The following is a 24,199-nucleotide window of genomic DNA, read 5'->3' on the forward strand; positions in this document are numbered from 1 at the left end:
ATTCAACATTTACCCCCTTGAAAACAGACTAAAAGGAAGAAAAAGAGACATGCTGGTTTGTATTAAAATGCAAACAGAAAGCTTCAACGTATGCAACACTACCACAAAATAAGTTGGGTTTCCTTTTATGTAATATCACTGCCAGTATTTCATACTTTTCACACCACCCTCCCTTGTATCCTACCAATTTATTTTGTATGTAGAAGAACTGATGTACTATTTCAATAAAAATGACTACTTATTCCAGGTATGTTTATCTGTATCAGACCCTCATAAAACAAGTAGCTGCTGTCTGCCAATTATCTGAGAATTTCAGTGAAACAGAACAGTGAAGTTATTCTCAATCTCATTGACATATGTTGCCAAATAGGAAAAGAAAAGTAGTACTTCTGTACCAACAGGATAGTACTGGTTTATTTTCTGCTTTGAACTCTACTCTGTGGTACTGTGTAGCAGTACCATAGATATTAACTCAATATGAATCTAAGTTTTAGCTTGTCTTCAAGTGATTCTTAAATCAATCAATTTGTCTTGGAAGCACCCTCCAACAACAGAGATATCGCTATCATCAGCCTATTCCTGCAGTGAAGCTTTGGCAGTGAACACAAGACTGCTCCTTGAACAGTGTAGTGCTTCACAGCTAACTACAATGGATTACCATGAAAACGTTAAATCTCGAGGTATCTTGGAGGCTGGGAGAAGGATACTGCTGTCCTCACTATCGTCATACCCTAGCATTCAACAAGCAGCTCAGCAAGCCTAGGGTGACCACAAGGCTTCCTTCTCTCTTCCAAAGATGTCCCTTCCCCATTACAATACACGTACCTTTGGCAAAATGTACAGTTGCTTCCTGATCACAGAATGACAGATAAACTAGATGGAACTTCAAGGCAGCACCTAGACTATCCCCAACACAAAGGCTTGATCCAGACCACCCATGACATTTCCGTTTCAGTTACTCTGGAAAATCCAGGCCACCCCACCTTGTTTCAATATATTTACAGTTAAAACTCTCCTCTTGCACACAGCAAGAGAGATTCAGGTCAAAGCAAGTCTCCTACACTTCCTGCCAAATACACCGAAGAACCTAAACAACCTGTTCTCTAATCCTTTTCTCAGCAGGCTTATGTGCTAAAATCCCATCTGATTTTTTTTTCTTTCCGAAGGAAAACATTTTAAGAAATTAAGACTAGTTTAGTTTGCAGCTGTAAGTAGAGGTTTGTTACGGTAACTACAGAAATGAGCAACTCATTTCTGGGCTTCCATCCTTTGAGTAACAAGAGCCACTGATCCAAACCTTTGGTTTATGCAACCTTGGAAGAAGTCCTGAACTAAAGACAGAGTCCTACCTCAGACTCTGATGGCTAAGACATCTCTATAGGCAAAAATGCCTCCTAATCACTACCAGTAGTACAGCTTAATAAAGTAGTTTTCCTGGAGAGCAAGAAAATCTGAACTAGCAACTTCCAAAGTCCCAAATAATCTCATCTCTTTTCCCAATTAAGAGCAGTGTTATTGCATCTGTGAACTCTGTCATCCCTGAGAAAGGTATGTTGGAGCAATTAACTCTGGCTATAATAACCTTTCCTTTTTTTTTAAATTATTTTTATTTGGAGACAAGTGTTTGCTCTTACAATTTGCATCTGTGAAGTATTTTACTATCACAAGACACTTCAGGAGGTATTCCCTTCATCTGGCACTTTTGGAGTACTTGTTTGTGTAGTGATCACTCCTGTGTATTTACCATATGCCTCCTATTCCCTGGCACCAAATTTTAGCATTTACTGCTACCTGCCACTCCTAGTGCCTTCAAAGAGGTTGCAGTAGCTCAGTGAAATGCAGTCTGACCTGATAACTCCTATGGCTATTAAGTAGTACTTTCAGAGACTGCCGATTTACATCTCTGGCTACTGATTAGGGGTTATTTTTAATTTTATTTTTTTAGCTACCCTTCAAAAGTTGCTCCTAATTGCTCCTGCTACCATTAGGAACCTACCAGTCAGCTTGACCAAAAGCTGTATGCTACATTTATGGTACGTTTATATTTATATACAGCTAGGCTCTTTCTGATCAGAACCAGAAGTGTGGATTAGCTGAACACATGGCTAAAATGTTATGCATACCATAAAAAAGAAACAAAACAAGAAAACAAAACAAAAAGAACACATTGTAATGAAAAAAGAAAAAAATATCTTCAGAGGCACCTACAACAGATCAGATAACCTAGAAACTACTTCCTTCCACTACAAAGTATAAAAATTAAGAAGAACCTTATCTACTGAAAACACTGATATGCGGGTAGACTCCGCAACTCATTGTAAAGTAGGTATGTTCTATTCAGCGCTGAGGGGCATGGGGGATCGTTCCTCCAAAGGCATGCACATCTTTCCTTTGCCACTCAGTTTGTTTATATTACATATAATGATTACATAAACACGAGATTGCTTCACGCCTAATACATATGCAAAACCTATTCCCATCTAGTATTATAATTGGTTTTCTGGCATTAGTCCCATTGATGCGCTTGCTCAGTGCTTCCTGGTGGTGGTCGTTAGGGGCTCATGAGGATGAGGGCCTGTAGTTCCTCTTCATCACCACAAGCAACCTCTTGCTTTCACACTGACTCAAAAGGGTTTCAGCTCCTATCCAAACTTCAGGTTTGGTACAAGCCAGTTTTATGTATCTTAAAGCAGAAACTTGTCAAGTTTGACAATTTTGTTACTCTGGTTATCTTTTGTTCCTGTTCTTTCTATGGATACTATTTAAACAAGAATGTCTTAAATGTTAAGTTATGAATCTCACCTACTACAGTTCTGCCTAGCAGCTGTAACTCCTACAATTCTGCTTCACCATTCTAGCCACTTTGACTCCTAGGGTCCTGCTTCACCAAGCACAATGACTGCTTAAGCAAGCAGGCACAATGTTAACCCTTTATTCCCAGGTAGTAGCACCACAAGAAATCACACGTAAAATAGCTGGGGTTCTCCAGGGTGACCTTACTTCTCTTAGTGCTCTGGAGGAGAACTGTTTCCTTCTCTGGTTTGCAGGGGGAAAAAAAAAAACAAAACCAAACAAAAACCCAAACAAAAAAAAAAAAAACAACCAACCAGACAAAAGCCTATTTCAGAGGTGAAAAAGCCTATTTATGGCTGCTATGGGATCCCCCCTGTCCACATGTCCCTCCCCACTGTCATTCACCTTCCCCTTATCTGGTACCCTACAGTTCAGATCAGCTCACAGTCTGCTTTTTTGAACTGCCCTACTCCACATGTTCCCCCCAACCCACACCAATCAGCAGGGCTAACCAATATGGGGGAAAAAAATAAAAAAAAAAAAAACAAGTTTGGTTCAGGAAGAATTTTAGAAAATACAGCTGCCTAATCCTCATGCCTAACCCTCATGCATGTTTAGCTAACGTGATATAGGCAATTCAAAACAATTCACACCTCATCTCAAGCCATCCCATACAAAAAGTTAAAGGATGCTGTCGGCTGGCAAATACCAAATCGACTGTGTAAGAACCGCTTTTAATCACCTTTATTTACACTACACATCCAGTTTCCTCCAAGCATGAAAATACAGACACAAAGTAGCAAAAGCAGCTAGTCACCACCTGACCCATACAGGAGTCAGGGCTGTACTACTCTAACTACTTTTAACATAAGATGATGGAGATCTCATCAGGAGCATAGTTCTGACACTCATGTAAACCAACTGATATTTTTTCTAGGCAGGAGGAACTTACTACAGAAACTTCTCACTCTTTAACCATATTTTTTCTTAGCAAGTGGTTTGTTATTTGCCCTCGATTATTTTTTCTAGAAAGTAACTTGTGAAATCAAAGACAGCAGACCCTTGCCATGCCACCACTTTTGAAAGATTGTGATGATGCAAGTTTCTGTTGAAGTTTCAGTTGGCATTGCAACTTTAATTCATCTAAAGAAATTAAAGATCTTCAATTGCATGTGTTAATGACAAGATAGAAATAGGTATTTCGAGGCAGTAAGGGAGGATATCTGCTGCAGAGGCTAGTGTAAGACAACTATTTAAGAAGCACAAGAGTTTGATTAAAAGGAAATGCTCTAGGATGCCCAAAGGGGCATACCAATACAGACAGTAGTCTGTAGAACATCAGGATAACCTTCAATTAACGCAGTCAAGTAACCTGATAGCTCCAAATAACTTAGAAGTTGAAACCTATATAGGCAGCCCAGTTAAGCACTACAGCCAGAGAAAGGAAAGATTATAGTCTCGCAACATACATGTCTTAAAAGTATCACTAAACACAATACTAGTAGCAGAAAAGAGCAGTCAGCTTTAACAGGAAAAACCCCACCAAAACCCCCCATTTAAGATACTACTATGCCAATTCCAGTAAGTAATATCCCAGAAGAGCATTAGAATGCAAGAGGATTTCCTTTTAGAAAGCAAAGGGTAAGGGAATCTGTTCTTTCATATAATGACTTCTCTAACAATCCTTATTTCCAACATTTTACAGCTCCCCCCAGCATTCATTTAACAAGGAGGCAGTTTTATTCAGTGCTTTAAGCCCATTTCCAAAGCTGTCAGCTAACAACTGCATAAAACCAACAATGTTTAGTGCACAGCAAAATACAGGGTATAAACTAATCAAGTTCATTTCAAAGCATGTTTTTTATTCTAGCTAAAAGAACATAACAGGTGGACAAAGAACCATGTTTAGAGAATACTCTTTCCAACCCTAACCCTCTCATACTACAGAAATGCTATTAATCTGAGAACTATCTATAATCTAGCCAAATGCCACTGAAACGGTTTGATACGGCATTTTGTTAAACTAAATACAGATACACATGATGGAAAGTGAGACCTAGCTTTTACTGCATTCAAAACAAGTCAGATAAACACAAAATCCCTTTCAAAGGAAAACACTATGTGCAGCTGGGTTTCAATGCAAGAGAGAAACTAGTGAAAGAGGAAGACTGTTTATCCAAAACACCAGAGGCTTAGGATCCACACACTTTTGATGGGAAATAGTTTACAATCTTTTCTCAAATACCAGAGAAAAAAACAACTGTAAGTTTCAAAATTAAGAAAAAATAGACATTATGTAACACAAGGGGAAAAGAGACCTCAAAACACACCTGCCCTGACACTCTAAGCACACTCCCAACCTGTTTGTTCTTCCTACATTCTTGAAGGTGCATAAGCAAGCTGTTCAAATTTTAGTCTGAGGAATGAATACGATTTTCTGTCTGAAACTTCACTAAATTAAACATTATAGAGAAACTACATCTGATTCAAAGGGCATTTGGGCCATTAAAACAAAGAAAAGTCACAATCCAGACAACTGATTTCCTAAACAATCAAACACTTTCGTAAAACACTATTAAGAACTATTTGACGGCTCACATTTTCATAAGAAAAAGTGATAGCTTTCTTATAATTTCAGTTATCCTCCAAATACAAGCAGGGGTACTACCATTTCTGCGATTCCACAGACAAGCAGTTCCAGGATGTCTGTTACTTACAGCTTTTTCAAACACTCAAGCATGACAAGAATCTTCTTAGTTTCATTCCAGTATCATTTAGCATTGAGGAAGAGATAAAATCTGTATCTATTTTGTAAGTAATCTCACAAGCAATGTACTGAACATAAAGTGAAGCACTCAACTACCATACCCTGACCTGCAACATGTGTCAAATCCTACCAACTTTAACATTCCTTTTAGTTTCCCTGGGAAAACACACCCTTACAAACACACAGCTCCCTGTTCAATCCCAACTTCTTAACTATCTCAAATGTCTGCATCTAAAAACAAAAAGAATAAGGTTTCCTTCTTTGTAGCACTTGTAAGCATTACTGCTCTGAGCACTGCAGCTTCCTTAAATATCACTAGTACTGCATTATCATCAACTGCTACAGTGACACAAGCAGTCAAAGGCAAGATTATCTACCATACAGCCTGCTCCAAGCAGATTTAGGGCAAGCAAGTTAACAGAAAAACCAAAGAACTATATTTTCACCTTCTGACAGCCAGCAAGATCTAGAGGTTGAAAGCTTCATGATGGAGGTTATTTTAGAGGACTGCTGCACTACCAGACAGATGTACTGGACCAGATGTACTGACCTAGCTGAGAATTGTTCTGTGGTTACATTGGTATTACTCGGTGTTACTGCCAGAGGTTCCTGCTCTTAATTCCTACCCTCCAAACTATGTAAATGAGAAAATAACGGGCACTCTATGAGGTAGATGTAAAAATAAAACCAGTGAGATAGCAGGAAGGTACACAAGCCTGGAAGAACTGCAGCTCCAGAGGCCCAGAGAGCACCATAAAGATCAATGCAGCATTACTCCTAGAACAGCTAGCAAGGAACCTAAGCACTAGCTATTCTTTGGTAACAAGTGCGCTATGTGCACTAAAAGCCAGACAGGAGAAATAATTATTCATACCCAGTTTTATAGAACTATCCGAAACCTACCAGATCAGTTCATGTACCAAACACGTACACAAGCATCATAGTAGATGCTGAACCTGTGAGTTTTGGCTGTTTGGTTGGTTGGGATTTTTTTTAAAGTCTCAATAAACCAGAAATTAATGGTGCAGCAATGCAGAGAACTAGACTTCAATATATCTTTGTCAGACTTAAAACATTCTGACAACTTACTAATTCACAGCAAACTTAGGTATTTGCTTTTATCATTATCTATAACAAAGTTAATCAGACACCTCTAGCCAGGAAAAGATTCCGCAAGGCTGCTAAATGTTTACTGCTGATCAGCAAAACCAGCTCTCATCTAAACAGCTTTATGACAGCAAAGTGTTTCAGTTTCACACCTTTACCCACAGCATTTTGAGATTTTTCTTCCCTTCAGAGGGCTTCCCAAAATGCTATATCAAGTACATATGACATGGTCAGAGAATTATGAGGTATCTGCGTGCACTTCTTAAGAAAGCCAACCTTATTCTGGGCTGCATCAAAAGAAGCATGACCAGCAAGTCGAAGGAGGTGATCCTGCCCCTCTACTCTGCTCTCGTCAGACCTCACTTAGAGTATTGTGTACAGTTCTGGTGTCCTCACCATAAGAAAGGCATGAAACTGTTGGAACAAGCCCAGAAGAGGGCCACGAGGATGATCAGAGGACTGGAGCACCTCCCATATGAAGACAGGGTTGGAACTTGATGATCTTAAGGTCTTTTCCAACCCTAACTATTCTATGATTCTAAGTCACAGAACTGGTGTATTCCTACCGTTGTTCATTTCCAAATGCTCAGGAATTCTGTTCCTTAGAAGAATCTCACTATAGAACCTCTTGCAACAACTGCTCAAACAAGAGATTTTGCAGTACTGACATCTCCAGATGGGAAGGCACATCCTTTTAAGTGATGCAGCAATATATGAGTTTATGCAAAATAGCTATGCAAGATGGTGTTTATATACAGATGCAACCACTGAAACCCTCAAGCCACACTGAAGGCTCTACACCAGTGAAGTTTCTTAGAAGATCAAAATTTTCACTTCACTTGTTTGCAGTGGTATTTCAGACTGCCTGCTTCTGGTTACATAGTCAACAAACTGAAGTTTCACAAAAAATTTCATAAAAATACATTCCAATAGATATTAAGTAATGCACACAAGTGCCACAATGGTTTGTTTGTAAAACAGAAAACAAGTTTAAGACCACATATAGCTCTCCCTCATTTTTTTTCGTTTGGAAATCCATCTCTTTTTCTTAGCCAAAACCCACAGTCAGCATACTATTACTATACTATTTTTGCTCACCAACTTCCAAAAAAACAAGCCACCCCATATTTTTCTATCTAGATTTCTTTAGTTGTAAATACACGGATGACCTACAGGGCAAACCAGAGGAAAAAAAAAATAAAATGGGAGGATCTGTTTGAAACAGCTTCCCAAAGTACAGGCTGTAATTCCAAACAGTATTACAGGACCTAGAAGTAGCATTTGTAAGCCAAATGGAAATTCAGCTGTAGAAATAAAGCTCATGAGCCCAAGTCTGAAATTGGAAGTGGATTCCCCAGTAAAGCATGTCTGAAAGAGAGCTAGTTCAGAGCCACAAAAATAATTGGTTACAGCTGGCTGGCTCCAGAGATTCCCTTTTGCCCTCCAGTTTTTGTACCCAACATCATTCCCCATAAGGGCACCTTGGACATAATACACTGTTTTCCACTGAATAGAGAAGCACTGCAACCCCAAGGAATTTTGCATCCCACTCCCCTGCAAGTGCATGACAATACGCTAGAACAGACAGTCTACTTCCTTTTCATGTGGGTTTTCCAGAAAACCAGATTCTTACCCATTCCTCCTTACACACTCCTCCTTACCCACTGAAAGATATTACATACGCATTTTAGAAAATAAAGAGCATGTTCCATTGCTACTCTGTCAATACTTTGGCATTATACCCATAAGAGTATTTGTAAGGGTTTCCCACAACTGTTTACTTTCCTCCTCCAAAAGCAGAGAAAAGTGCTATGGCATTTTATAGAACCATAGAATGGTTTGGGTTGGAAAAGACCTTAACGATTATCCCGTTCCAAACCCCCCCTGCTATATCTTCCACTAGACCAGGCTGCTCAAACCCCCATCTAACCTGACCTTGAACACTACCAGGGATGGGGGCACCTACAACTTTGATTCTGTTAATCTAAGAAATCTCTCAGGCGAGAGATGCCATCACTCTTCCACCTTGAGGGGTAACAGAAGGCAAGAATGAGGTACAGAAACACACCCATCAATCTGCTTCAGTATCTTCGTAAAAAATTAGCCCATTATAACAAGCCTGCAGCTCACTACAGAGGCATTCACAACTGGACTAATCCCAAACAAACTTCTCCTTTCAGAGTTTTGGCCAAGGACAAAAATCCTTAACTGGGCTATTTTACAACCACTTGGAAAGGAAGGCTTTTCATACCCAGAAAACTCAATGTTTATGCTGAATAACACAGCGTACTAGCCTTAGTTCTGAACTGACCTCACACGAGAGGCCCAAGAATGAGGCTGCTAAAATATATTATCTACAATTCCAAAGTTTCAGGTTGCGTTTAAAATGTCTCCAAAAAGCCTGTTTTCCAAAAAACACAGACACTCTGAGTTGCTCTTCAGGGACATCATTTTTCCACTAAAAATGCAGAGATGAACTGATTCAAAGCAAAAGTTAAGTATCACCACAAGACTTGTGTTCTACACGGAGTGCTCCAGGAAGCACATTAAGGATTTTCTAGTACCCCAATAACCACCAGGAAATTATCCACCCAAAGGCACTGTACTGACTTACACATAGAAGATGATGAACATTTACTGTAGGATTCTCCACAAGCACTGTGTTTTCTTAACAAACCGACCTTATGGTGCGGACCAGGCTGCCACTAGGGATTGAAACACTTCTACGTTCAAATCCCTTCCCCATAATTACTTGCACTGCCAGAACATTTGTGTCCATTCCCATTCAAAGTTGACATCCCACCATCACTGCAAGCAATAGAGGGGAAGCATTAGTAGTGACAAAAGGAATAATCAGAAACCAAGCTGTTGCATGAGTCAGAGAACCAGCAAAGTTAAGACTTCCTCTGAGTACATGTCTTGCAGTTGGATTCCTTCTTTGTCTACTAAGGTGACAGGTCCAGTTGAAGCTTTTCCTCAAAGGTAAGAATCACATAGATTCCTTGATGTCTAATGAGGCAGTGGGTGGGGCTCATTCATCTTATAAACTCTCCTCAGTCAAGCTCACACAGCATTGGGTGACTTTGGAATACAATCTGTTCAGTGACATACTTAATTTCCAGCCAGAGACTACCACCTCTCCTGTCACTACATCTTTCAGTAAATCACAGCATATTCATCAGAAGCAGATGGGAAAATGACTGGAACAGAGAGCTAATATTGCTAGTGGAGCTGAGGATGTGGTGTCCTCCCACAAGATGACTGCCTAGACAGCCAGGAACAGTAACTACCTCAGATATCTACTTCACTCCATCCATTTGAGTCATCACCCTGAAACAACTACCATCTAGCTTCTAGATTTTACAGTCTCAAAGAAGCATCAGATCCTCAAAAAGTTTATCCCACACCACTTAAACACAAGCAGTTGTAGAAGCTACGAGCAGTTACCATGATCAGTTTGAAACAGCACCCCACCAGAACTTCTCTAAATTTTAAGTAAGCTTAATTAATGCCAAGACAAACTGTACATATGAACAGTCATTATCTAGACTTTTGTTGTTTCAGAGAACAAAAAAAACCAAACATAACAGGAAGCTAAAAGGTGTGCCAAATACTACTTGCTATATCAATATATATATATTTATAGTTTTTTTAAACATTAAACCAGCTGTCATGCTCTACATAGGTCTGTACATAAAACTCCTCTCTCTAAAAACAGAGAATGAATAGCATACATAAAACCTACAAGTAGAGGAAGGAAGAAAATGGGAAGTTTGTATTATCCTCAACCACACCACTCTTTAGACTTAGTAATGAACATAGGTGGGAAGTTACCTTCATTTAAGTAAATGATAGACTGCTTAACATCACTTTCACAGGCTTCACTTAGTTCACAGACAAGTAGGAACAGTGGCAAGTAGAGGGAGAACATCGCTTTGCACAACTGGTTTTAATGAAAGAGTAGCTAGTTTTACAAATTATTACACACTTTCTGCATAGTAAAGAATATCATACATGTTTATCTACCAATATATTTAATTTATCTCAACTGTTTTGCTCTCTTAACTTACACATGACAAACTGATCTTTAATGCATTTCTCTAACTCTACATAGCACAAAGCATCACATTTCTACTGCCTGACATACCCATAACAAATTTTATCAGTCCACAAACTATGACAGCTGTTTTTTCTCAACTGCCATCTCTACCCAAAACTTACAAATCAGCCTATACTCTTCCTGGCTTGGTTCTGAATAGTCTGCAATTGGAATCTAGCCAAACCCAAATCCAGTCCCTTCCTGCCTGCATTGGCTACAAAATGCCCAGAGGAGAAAGAGCAAATCGCTTTTGCCACAAAAAGATCTTTAACAAAGTATTACTTTACAATTATTCTCTCTGTGCTGAAAGATTTACAGCAGTTAAAGCCTTAATATAAACCAGCCTCCTCCAAGGAGTTTAAGGTGCAAACTAGCAATACATGATAAGAAGCCAATTCCTGAAGTGAATTTAAAGTCACATTGCACATAATAAACTAGGAGGGTAGTCTGAGCTTGACTTAGACCTTGCTAATTACGAAAACCCTAGCTTTGCTTACAGAGGGAACTGTACTTCAGAGTTTGTAGTCTCCCTGCATCCTTACATGGAAAGGTATTTGTTGTATTACACCAGCCTCTGAATGCCAGAAACTCAAAATCTGCAGTAAAACTAGATAGCACTCAAGTAGTACAGTTGGAAGTATGACTGTGCAACCAAACAGATAAGGCACAGCTGAGCCAGCAGTGTAACAGCAGTATTTTGTGTTCAAAGATTGAAAGTAAGGCACAAAACAGTCAAAAGTTAAGGCTCTTTTGCTCTGACAGTAAGCAGGACTGAAAATATCAGGAAGGAAAAAAAAAGGGGCTTCTTTATCACTCAAAGGCAAAAGAAGGAACATATTTAGAGCTTTTGGGAAAGCTCTGTCAAAGGCTTTTAATGGGCACAGAGGCTCACTATCAAAAAGAGTTCAGAAATGCTTTTGGAATTGTGGAAAGAAACGGCACTGCACATTTGTAAAAACAAATGAGCAGTTTGCAGCCTCTACCCTGGCACCTTCAGCAATACATCTTACCTAAGGAAAACATCTTCACATCATCAATACAAAAGCCATTGCAGCTTCCAGAGTCACTACCCATGATGGTACACTCCTATAACTTTGAGGAACACCAGTACCATCCCAAGGGCATCTGCTTGTCGGTGGTGTTTAGAAGCGTTTCTTGTGTTTCAGACTTTTCATTGGCCCAGCAAAGACCAGCTTTAAAAAAAAAAAAAAAAAAAGGAGTAAAAATCCACACTAGACTGACCCATTTGCCTATTGCCAAATTTCCTTCTCTAGGTTCAGCTTCAATGGAAGAATTTACTCAGTTGCTCATGCTAAGCAAAGCTGGACTCCTCATAGATCTGACCTAAGACCAATTTATTCCACCTGCCTCATTTGCTGGTAGTTTTTTTGGCCAAACCCACTGAGGTACTGACAGCACATTTCAATAAAATCTTCTGGCAAAATCATATGAGGGAACACTTTTAAGAAGAAATCCTCTACCTTCACTGCTGTTCTGCTAGACGGAGTACAGACCCACAGAAAAGCTCTGTGACCTCTCCCATCATACAACAAAACGCCACATGCTAAACTCACAAGTTCGAAACTTGGTTCCCAGATGCACTGGGAAACTATCCAGCAAATTTTAAGATTCAAAAAGTAATGCATAGTAGGTCTTACACATCTGTTAGCAAAAAGGTTAGAACAGCTATAAGGTGAAGAATCCTATCTCAACTGAAAGATTCTTCTCCAATGCCAAAATGAATTTTGAATCCAAGTACTGAGTTTCACAGCTGTTTGCTCTCAGAGGTCAAGCATGGACTAGGAGGAAGGCAAGTTGGAAGTAGAACAACATTTCTTCTTATTATTATTAGTCAATGTTCCATAAAAAAGAAACCAGTCATCTGTGAGGTAGAGAACCCTGCCAAAGGATGTGCAGGGAAGCAAGAACCACACATTTCTTAGTATCTTTCAACAGCTTGGTCTCCCTTGTGAAAGAAGGACATACACACACTACTCCTGTTTCAAAGACTCCACCATTACTAAATCAGACATCAACAATCAAAATAAGGTCATGCTGTTGCACATGAAGAAATACAGCTGTGCTTATATCAAAGTTTCAGCCCATTAACTTCTGCATCTAGACTAAACAGCTCTTTCACTCTTCCTAAAGGCAAGTGCTAGAGAGTTTGCACATTTGGTCTCCAGTTTATTTGTAATACACAAGAGGAGATTTAAGCTTGTATATGCTTCAATTCATTTAGTTCAGTTTCACACAGTGACTAATTGTCTTCACAGTCAGAACCATTTTTTCTTCATCCATGACATTCACGTGCCTTAAGAGGATACACCTCATCAGTTTGGAGATTACCTGTTTCTTTAGGCATTACTAAAACCATCCAGTCTGAAGAATAAAATCATTCAATGACAGTTCATGAATTTACTGGATTCTAAAATAAAGATAGCATACATATTTGAGGGTGAATGGTAATTTGAAAACCCAAGTGCATCACTACAGTAACATGAAGATTGCCTTCCAAAAGTGTCTATCAGTAAGAAAGATGACACAAACACCTCCTTTTCATCAGTTCCTTCAATGCAAAGAGGAAAAAGGGAATTTTGCAACAACAGAGATCAGTTAACACTACAACACTCAAGGATAAGACCATAAATGCTTCTTGGCCTTCTCCTTTTTAAACTTACTATGCACCAGATACCTCTAACTTTTTTTGCCTGTTCCCATTCCCCTGGAGATGCAGCACAGTAGACTGACATTTTGAGTCGGTGTTTATCTCGCTGTACAACTGGTTGCCTTTGTCTCTGTTTAATACAAGTAGTCACTACACAGTAATGTAGCTGTATCACAGTATAAGCAATAAATATGACAAATTAGCATTAGGCCTTTATTGCCAAATGTTTCATAAGGGCTTGTGTGGCATTCGTGCCATTCCCCAGCATAGGAAGCCTTCTGCTACATTAGATTAAGAACATCTAGTTCACCTTCTTGAAGTAGACTAGTTTTATCCACAGGGAGGTTGAGATGTGCAGTATGCCTAAGTTCACTATTAAAGATGATATTATTAAATGAGAGGGAAACCCCCCCAATGCAAAACACTTTCAGAAGCATAAACCAAGGCTTGCTTACTTTCCTTCCCTACAGGAAAAATGAATTGCTATTGATAGAAGCATACCTAATAGGCCCTTTGGCAATATGCACCCTCATATCATGCCTGATCAAATTGAGCTCATCTCAGAACCACTCCGCTTTTAATACAACAGACAATCTAGCATTGTAGATGTTGTCTGTATCCGCTTTCACAATTGCTGTTTGCAATCTTTCATCTATATGACATTTCTGTTGTGAAACAGAGGAGAGCTTTTAGCTGAATTACTATTTCTTCACCATGAGCTAGTAACTGTTGCTACTATGAAGCACATGCACATGCACACTTCTGACCAACCTAGTGGGACTTCATATTCCAGCCCTGGAAGAACTAAACAAAACCTCAGTGCTAAACAGAGCTGATACTTGCTGATTTTAGGAACAGAAGTCATACTAATCAAAGCAAGTAAAAGCTACACCTAGACAATGTAAGCCCTGTGTCACGTTGTTCATGTATCGTCCATAACCCAACCACACTAAAATGCTGTGTCCTACCACACAGCCCCTTGGAAACAAGTTTTCAAAGACTGAGTGTTTATATTACAACTGTTTAAGCTTTGCTGATTATTGCAAGCCCTACAAGGTCTGTATTCTTGTATCTTAAGCTCTAACTCCAGCCAAGTGCTGTTTGTGGGAAGGGCAGTAGAAAGATTTTGTACAGTCAGTCAAACCTGAAGACAGGTTACTCTTACTGCTGAACTCCCAGCACCACAGTACCTACTTCGACTTTAAGAAAAACCCCCAAAGAGCTAATTGCCTGCCACCCTTTCCCTCCCCCAGGTCTCTGTTGGGTTTTAAATCTCATAGCCAGAAGTGCAACCATTATATAGTCACCAACAGCACAGAGACCCAGCTATTGAGTTTGTGACTTTCTATGCAAGGTTAAATGTAGGAGTCATCACAAGAAGGGGCACATCTGGTCATCCAGAGAACATGCACAGTAGCATACCACCTCTGAGGACCTCCAACAGCACTACTCCAAGCTGCACCTCTACCCTCAAAGCACACTGATCTACTACGGAAGTCCCTGCTGCTCTTAACTGTAATATTTGCTTAATACAAGGTCCAAAACCTGTTCTAGGCTACCGAGTAATAGGATGAAAACAGTTGAATCTCAGATGTTACTTAGCTTGTCAAAGTAGTATTGAACTACCCACCCAAGAACGCAAATAACACTATAATCTCAAAACTTAGTACTAACCTGCATAAAGCTACACCAGTAGGTGCCTAAAACAAAAATATGAGGCAAGTCTAAGGGAGGCATAAAATTCTGAACTGCACCTTGTCAAGAGGAAAACAAGTCATCTAAAAGAGAAGTGGGATCCCTTCAAAACAATATTAGCATATGCAGGTGATAGAAGTGAATAAAAATAAAAATGTGAGGACACTATTTAGTGATGTATTTATAAACCAAACAAAATGAGACGCTTTGCCTTACAAGTCTCTGGAAGTAAACATGCTCTCTGCACCAGCATTCCCATTCCTGGCTCTCAAGGTTTAAGCTTGTGACAGGTCACATGCAAGCTTTTCAGTGGTGCCCTTGGGATAGAGTGAGAATAAACATAAGGATATTTGTTGATTAAAGGAAAAGCATCTTCAACACAAATGAGATTTAGGGTATCAGGTAGTAATAGTGGAACAGGATTTGACAGCACAAATTACATCTAGAAACCAACTAGTTTTTGTTTCAAGCTGGGAGCTCAAACTGAATGGTCCTCTATGTCACTTTCCTTGCTGACCATGGGACAAATAAACAAGTACAACAGTGCAGAATAACCAAACACAACTCGAGACATCACGAGACATCATGAGAAGCACTTCTACTAAACATGAAGTCAGACTACAACTGTACAGCATGCTACAGAAGTCACCTTTGGAAGGTTTCATACCCGTATTAGTCACAGATACTCAAGACAAATTCAGAACCAAGGCATGTGCAGATAATACCAGCAAGAAGAACAACAGAAGACAATGGCTGGTTCAGCCTACTTGAACAGCTGCTGCCTAGAGGCATGTCAATAGTATTTTGCAAAGAGTTGTAAAACTTCTCTGCTGGCACTCTGAACTAATAAACCTTACCTTCAGCTCAGGCTCAGTGCCATACTACACTCACATAGCTTCTCATTACCTTAGATTACCTAGGAAAAGAAAGTTGCATCTTCTCAAAGTACCAACTTGATACATGCTCTCACTAGTGAGGAATAAGGACTAAGTTAGGGAGCAGCCTTAGCTCCATAGTAAATGAGCATTAAACAGCCATAATTTAAACTGGATAATAAGAAGTTCCTGACTTCTTAGGAAAAAAAAAATCTGCTCTCAAGCAACCTTGTTTCACAGTTGAAAAACAGCCTGCTGTTAAGACAGCATGAAACAGCTTAAGCAAGATGCTGCTTTCAGCAACAAACCCCAAATCTTAATAGCTTAGCAAGTAATTTCTAGGTTTATATCCATATTTTAAAGTAGAAAAAATTGGACTTTCACAATATTTGCTCACTTACAAGTTATTAATAAATTTCAGCTGAAAATGGAAAACTATGCATCCCTGACTCTGCCAAGATAGGAAAGGCACAGCTCTTTGGTTCTACAAGAGAAGTGCAACAGTGCCTTACATTTCTCAGACTTGTTTATTCAAACAGTCTGTTTCCATCTTTTTTAGGAAAAAAAAAAAAGTCTTCCCCTTGAACATGAGTGACCTACTGCCTGTACTCACCAAAGGGATTACAATTTAACTTGCAGAATGCACTGTTTGGTTTTTATAACAGGCATTAAACATGATGTTTGATGTTTGTTTTAACAAAGACAGATTTTGGTTTCTAGAGTTTGACGTTTCTGCTTTCTGATTTTACATCAGTATTGAGATGCTGTGAATAAAGCTTACAGCTGGCTACAAATCCATACTCTGAGACAAAGTCAAAAGTACTCCATGGAATAACATAGTCACAGAGAACCAATGCAAGTATGTTTTCTTTCTTAGCTTAAATGAAGCAAAACCTTTGCTCTATCCAGCCATACACAAGCTTTCACTGAAAATAAATCCACAGAAGATTTCCTCAAATATAATCCTTTCTACTATTTTTTCTATGTTGCAGTTAGTGTCCTAGTCAGACACAATAGTTCTGGTGTTTGATTAATCTACTTGCAAGCTCTGAACTGGCACTGATCCCACATTCTCAATATGCAGCAATAAAGATTCACCCTAAACTAAGCACAAGACATAAAGGTCTCCGAGAAGCCACTGTCAATATCAAATAAAATAATACATCATTTTCTCAAGAACAGCAGCTTCCCAGCTATGACTGTTACAGCAAAGGATTCTCAGATGGAATCATGACCTTGAATGTACTTAACGGGTGGCTATCATTACTTGCTACAGATGCTCCTTTAAATGAAGCTTAAAGTATATTTTTAAATAAGGCTCAACAGCAGAACCTGAGTCATCTAAGCAGTACCACATAGTATGGGAAAACACAGAATCATTAAAAAGTGCTTCAGCTTGGTATCAAAACAGCAAAGCCATAGAAGTCCCCAGTTTAATGCTGTAGCCAGGATGATCCTCCCTCTGCCTTTGGTTCATAAACAGAAGCAAGCAGCTACCAGGGACAAGCAGAGACACCACATTGCATCTGCATTTGACAACGCTACTGGAAAGCTGCATCAGCTTCTTGCCAAATTGCACAGCAGGTGATTAACAAAAGGGTTCCATGAAAAGCCAAACAGGCAAGTTAAAAACTGAAAATGTGCTTAAAAGTACAAAACACTTTGGGAACTTTATTTAGCCTGTCAAGGAGGTAAAGGTTAAGGAGCAACTTTGATCAGTCAGAAAAAGCCTGTATGAGAAAACAGAAGGCCCCTTCAGATTAACACAAAAAGACATGTTTCAAATCTAAGTTTGTTGCACATATAAAATGGACCATAAACTAGAAAAACTTCCCCTAAGTGACTATGGAATTTATCACTGCAAACACAGATGAGAATTTTATTCTGTATTTTTCAAAGGGTTAAATTTAAGCAGAACTACAGCCTGTTTATCCATGTTAAACAAAGGTCACAACAATCCACAGTGGCTTCTTCGAGTGCTCCAGCCTGTATGTTAACAAATTCATTTATTTTAATGGTTGACTATGGAAAAATTATAGATCAAGCACTGATAGCAATTTCAAAGTGACCACTGTAAAAACACTGAGTGACAGCCCTTAAGAGTTTGGTCTAGTTCAATTAAAAAATATATTAGATACTGCAAAACGAATTAAATCGGTAAGAAAAACTCTTCCCCAGCTGAGGACACACCAGCCTGCACCTCCTTACTAATGAATAGCTAACGGCAATCTTTAGTTACTAAGAAATATTACATTTACATGCACACACCTGTAAGAAACTCCATCCAAAACTCCTCGGGATCAGCTGCAATACATCACACTGAAAATATTTAACATCAGGTATGAAATCCTGTCACTGCTAGAGAACTCAGCCATTAACTAAAACTTACATCTCACTGACACTCCTCCTTCAACTTACATCATTTTAGTCAAGTGGCTTTCCTGAGAAGTTAAAACTGCCCATCAGCATCACACAGTCCCAGAGAAAGGGAGATTTAACAGCACCAGGCCACTGACACCTGCCTTCCTTGAAAGCTACCCTACACAGCCAGGGACCAGCACACAGTGCACACAAAAAGCATTGTTGGCCTGAATGCCATTCTCACAGAACAATTTCTTCAGAGTGCAATTCAAAGTCAGAGGAAAAAGGGGTACTGGGAGGAAGGGGATGGGACATGCACCTCTAGCGCTAAGCAGATATCACAGAAGTCAGATGAAGGCTACTGATATACAACCTACTAACATTGTGACACTGTGGTGACTGTTGTGAGACATTGGTACTGTAATTCAGTATCTCCTTTGAAACTCTCTCCAGTCCCATGCTTCAAGAAATACATAATGAACTATCATTTTGACAGGACTTCAAATAAAGATTTGTATCTCTCTTCCCCCCAAAAAAATAAAATATCAATGTTTCTACTTCATCAAGAAATCCACAGCCTTCTGTGAACAGATGACGCCATGAGCAGATGTACATGAGCAGATTCACAATCAAGCAGATGATTTCTTCTTTACCAGCCATCTTGACCTGTCTGGCTTGAGTTACATTAACTGTTTTTATTCACTACAACATTGATTATGTAAACCTCAAACAAAATCTTAACCAAACATATGCTGCCACATCACTGACAGATGATATGTAACATACTACTGAGAGAAGGTTATTAGAAATGTGTTTGCTGCAATGACTGACTGGAAATGCCTTAGGCTTTACCTCTGATCACATTAATGCACAGACAAGCAATCACAACTATTGTGAGGCAGCACAAGAATGTGTTCCGGTGGAAGAACTACCTACTGCCAAAAGAACACCTTCCCCTTGATTTAAAGGTCAAGTATACAACAACCATACTTTAATACTGTGAAGACAGAGAAGGACTGAAAGATAAAGCTTTGTCATCTTAAAAAAAGGACTATGAGCAGTTTATGAGGTATGCCAGTTTCTTTGTTCATCCTTTTCACCACATAATTTGAAAGTCCCACAGATCAAGAGAGAAGTTATTAATCAACATCACAATCAAAGCTTTTCTTTAAAAAAGAAAAAACCACACAAAACCACACAGTCTCACAAAATAACTTTTCTAAATCTAGCTGTGAGATCACTCTATCAACTTTAATCAAGCAGTTCTAACAAGAGCTGCAATGCTACACTTCTGCTAGTCCACAAGTCTGTTTCACTATAAGCAGGAGAGCAGACTTGCACTGCCTTATTTAAATGGAACTCCAGATTACAACATTTTAATGCAAAAAAAGGTATTAAGAATTTTATTTTTTTTTAGAATGCTGAACAGATGCTTAAGCTGTTCCAAGAGTTCCTAGTCACAAATGTTGAGTCACCCAGAGAGAGACGTTTGTATTATTTACAGCACTACATGCAACATTTAAGACATCTCTGATAGCAAATGCAGTATTCAACTCCTAAAGTGTCAAATGGATCTTAAAATCCCCCAGTCTTCAGGCCAAGCATGGAAAATATCATCACGCAGACTGCTTCCATCATGTCTACCTGTTTCTACGTCTACCAGGCACATGGCGTCTGGAAGCTGTTACAGCCAATGTCCCATTGTTTCAGTATAGCCCACAGAGACGCACTGACCAGAGCGATCTGGCTGCCTGCTTGCAGATTTCTTGCTCGTAATTGTACTACAACAACAAGAGGATTTATTTGCTTTTTTAGCATACCTAACATCCAGAGATACAACCTCAGTAGTTTTAGGGAACGGCTGATATTCAAATGAAAATAAAGACATACGAAATTTATTTAAATGTTATTAGCATGTTTCAAAACTCAGCAGCGAGGATCAAGACCTCTGGCAAAACTGATAAGCTGAGATCAATGTGTTCCCATATTAAAGGAAAAGCACACCAGACTGCTAGGTTAAGATCTGAGCCAAAACACAAAACATTTCATACTTCTGTACTTTCAACTGCTGCTAAAAATAGTAAGCAACGGAAAGAAAAATGCTTCCAGCTGTGCACAAAAAGCCTCTGCAACATAACATCAATTTATGCACTCTAATTTAATTAAAGATTCAACATTATACTATGACTTTATTATCAGAGATAGTGTTGCACAGCTGAGGTTACCCTCCATTTCCACATTTGAAACAGCAAGATCATTTCTTTATTAAATTTAGTTTGATATGGGTATTTCTCCCAAATCAAGTTACTCAACTTCAAGTTTTTCCAGTCACAGCTGTGCCACGTTCATGGCAATAGCTGTATTTTATTCCATGGTAACTGCAGCTTGACCTAGTCTCGTGATAAGAAACACTTAGCATCCCTTCAGGAAAAAAGGAACAGCATTGGACACAAGAGTACCCAGTCACCACTGCTCTTTTTATCTGCTCCCAGAGATTCAAACACTGTTTCTGCAGATGTGAACATAGCTCTTTATGAAATGGTGTGACAAAAGCAAAATTAAAAACTCCATAACAAACCACAATAAAAAGGTTTTTCTACAACCTTGCAGCAAATACGTAACAGATTCTGGGGGAGGCTAAACAGCGTTGCAAGGCTGCAACTGTTCTGTTTCACGGCTGGTTTGAAACCTTTCTGTTATATTGATTCCTAAAAATTACTCCATTAACCGTATGTTTCTACATATTAAACTATTAAAATTAAGCATCTCCTTTAAGGTTCACAAGGGCTCTCAGCAAGCACGTCTTACACATTTCTCCCTCATCTGCTTCTCCAGCGTTCAGCAGAAAGGCTTCAAGCTGTAACAGCAGGGCAAGTACGTAATACCAAGCGGATTACTTTAAGATCCATATCAAGCTGAGAAAATAAACATTTCCACTACGGATCCGAATATAAGTGCTTCACCCTCCCCCCCGCCTCTCCTCCTAATTCCAAAGTCATCTCCCCTGCAATTTGCAAGGAGAACGCCGTCTCTCGGAGCGATGAGAGGAACCGCCAGGGATCGCTCCGCAAGCGGCTGCAGCCAAGGACCGCCGCTCGCCAGCACCTGCGAGCGACACCGACAGAACAAGGGGGCCTGAGGGGTCCCGCCGCCCCCTCCGCAGCTCCGCACCCCGCACAAAGTTTGTCCGGGGCCCCTCGCGGGCGCCGGGCCGAGCCGCTCTGCTCCCCGCATGGACAAGCGGCCGCCGCCGGCCCCCGGGCAGCAGGGCCGGGCGACAGCGGGACCCCACGGCCGCCCTGCGCGCTCTGGAGGTGGGAAGGCGGGAAGCGGCGCCCCTCACCCCTCAGCCCCCTCCCGCCTCGTCACCGCCGGGGGTCTCGCACCTCCGAGCGCTATCTCAATGCTGAGGGGCCGAGGCGCTCCCGCCGCTCCCCCGGCCCCAGGACTGGCCCCCACCACCGTGGTCCCCCCCGGCTCCCCTCCGCAGCGCTCACCCCAGCACCACCAGCTCCCCGTACTTGACGGGCTCCTTGTTGGGCGCGCAGTGCTCCTCCTGGCTGGGGGAAAACATGGGGCCGTCGTGAAGTCACTCTCCGCCGCCGTCCCACCGCCGCGGGGGCTTCGCACTGCTCCCCGCTCTGAGACGGCGGTCGCCCAACACCGGCCACTACACCGGGGGGACGTACCAACTGGCAGCGGCAGGAGGCGGGAGCAGCAAAGAGGCGCCCTCCCCTCCTCTGCAGCTCCGCCGCCAGGCCACGCATAGTCCCACCCCTCCAGCTCCCATTCACCGCCTGCGAAGTGGGAGCGCCTGAGGGGGCGGGGCTCCACGCCGCTGCTCTCCGCCCCCTTCCTGGCACCCTCCCCCCCCCCTTGGCGCCAGCAAGTGGTACAGCCTCGGTGTGTTATGTAAACATAGAGTAAAGGGGACTGGGCTGCTCTTAAAGAGACCGCGCTCTGGCGGGGGCAGGGGGGCGGTGCTGGGTTCCAGATCACCTGTGAGACTGGATCACTACGTAGGGTTCCAGATCACCTCAGCTCCTGGGGATGTCAACATCTAGCGGGTGTCTTTAGACACACTCCTGGCCAGAGGCCCGAGGCTCTAGATCACCTGGGAGTCTGGGTCAGCTCCTATCTGGGCCAAGGTTCCAGATCACATCAGGGTTCTGGGTCGTCTCCATTGCAAACCCAGCACTTTTCAGTGTTCCAACACACCCCTCCAGGTGCGACCACCATCCCCAGATTCACAGTCTGCCCCAAAGCTGGGTTGTGGCTTTTTTATTCCTTCCAAACACTTTCCATAAAAAGGAAAGAATAGGCTGTCCCTGAAAGCCCACCTCTTGCAGCACTTGAGCATAAACACATAAATCACTTTCTGTGGTTCTGTGATTTTCACTTTTATTTCTGACAAATTTGGGTGAGATAAGTCATCATGTCAAAAAACTGGTGGGCACGTGCCCAGAAACCAAAGCTTTGTGCAGTGAAGAATCAGGCTTAAAAAGGCATCAGGATTCAGAAAAGAACCCAAACTCCAAACTTTCCACAGTGACTTCCAAGGACTTTTCCCCGACCCACTGCTGCCATGATGTCTGCCCCATGGCCCCTACACTGGGAGCTCAGTTTCCCTTTTCCTTCATACCCAGCACAAGCACAAAACCAATAAATACCAGCTCCACATCCATCTGCGTCAAGGGCAGAAATTCTCATTAGCAGTTATTTGAGGTCTCCAACCTAGGAGCCTGTTAACAAAGACAAAAGTAATTGCAGGCCTTCTCTGAAAATCCTCCCATGAGCCAGCATGGTCAGAATCAGGATCAAGCCCTTCTCCTCCTGACAAAAGCTTTCCTTCTGCCTGAAATCCTATTTAGCTATTAATTTTCCCGGTAATGTTATCTTTCAGTTGTTTCTGGTGAAGAGGTGAAATGGAAAAACCCAGCCAATCTCACAGGGCTGTGAAATGGAGATCTTCCCAGGGGCTGTGTGAAGAAGACAAGATTTTATTAAAGACAGAGAGCTGAATTATTACAGATTTATCTTCTTTATTGCCCTAACTAAATAGAAAAGAAAGCTGGGCTGTAAGTCACTGTCAAAGAAAATAAATACAACCCCCAAAACAGTGTGAAAAACAAACCTCCTGGCTGCATCCACTTCAACTTCTCCCATTTCTCCCCCCGAAAGCAAGACTTTAGCAGTACGTTGGCTTTCACATGGCATAAACAAACTTCAATACTCTTCCAAAAAACACTCCCAAGCTCAGCTGGGCTTTCCATAAGTCAAACCTTCCATTAACATGGCTGGATTTATAGCATCTACATGGGGATGGAGTGGATAAGGAAGGACTTTGAATACCTGATATTGTCCTTTTTAACACTTTCTTGTTTTCTAACACTACACTTTTTAGAGAACACGGAAAAGTTGCTCAGAGCCTTGCACACAAGGTTCATAGCAGCAAGGTTCTGCACACTTCTCTCAAGGCTGCACCTTTTTTGTTCAGCATGCAAACCAATGCATTTGCTGTAGAGATTTGGGATGCTCACATTTGGGAGACAGCAAGATAAGCCCTGCTGCTTGTGGTAGTGCATAAGGTTTTTCCTTGGAAATGTGTTTCATTTGTACATGAACAATCTGCTTCTCCCCACAGGGTACTTTAGGCTGGTGGGAGAAGAGGGAAGCTCAGCCCCAGCCCCATGAGGTGTTTTAAGGGCTGCTGGGTCATTTCTCCCAAAATCATAGGTTTTCTCATTGCGGTTTCCAAGGACCTATTGCTCCCAGCCTGGAAACATGCTTTTCATTTTTGAAATTTTAGATTTTTGACTAATGAAGCAGAGCCA

At 41.0% G+C, this 24,199-nt stretch overlaps 1 protein-coding gene across 2 annotated transcripts in view; it reads right to left on the reverse strand.

The window, feature by feature from the left end:
- Positions 1–22,056, reverse strand: part of PELI2 (pellino E3 ubiquitin protein ligase family member 2) — a 79,260-nt gene extending 57,204 nt beyond the window's left edge. Inside the window, exon 1 of one of the 2 annotated variants that reach the window (XM_031051809.2) lies at positions 21,887–22,056. In XM_031051809.2, coding sequence (XP_030907669.1) covers positions 21,887–21,939 — 53 coding nt within the window. In that variant the 5' untranslated portion in view covers positions 21,940–22,056. Of the gene's footprint in view, positions 1–21,862 lie in introns of both variants that reach the window. The other variant, XM_005152348.3, reaches the window with a different exon arrangement.
- Positions 22,057–24,199: the final 2,143 nt, after the last annotated feature.

This window comes from Melopsittacus undulatus, chromosome 4 (assembly GCF_012275295.1).
Source record: "Melopsittacus undulatus isolate bMelUnd1 chromosome 4, bMelUnd1.mat.Z, whole genome shotgun sequence".
Classification (NCBI taxonomy): domain Eukaryota; kingdom Metazoa; phylum Chordata; class Aves; order Psittaciformes; family Psittaculidae; genus Melopsittacus; species Melopsittacus undulatus.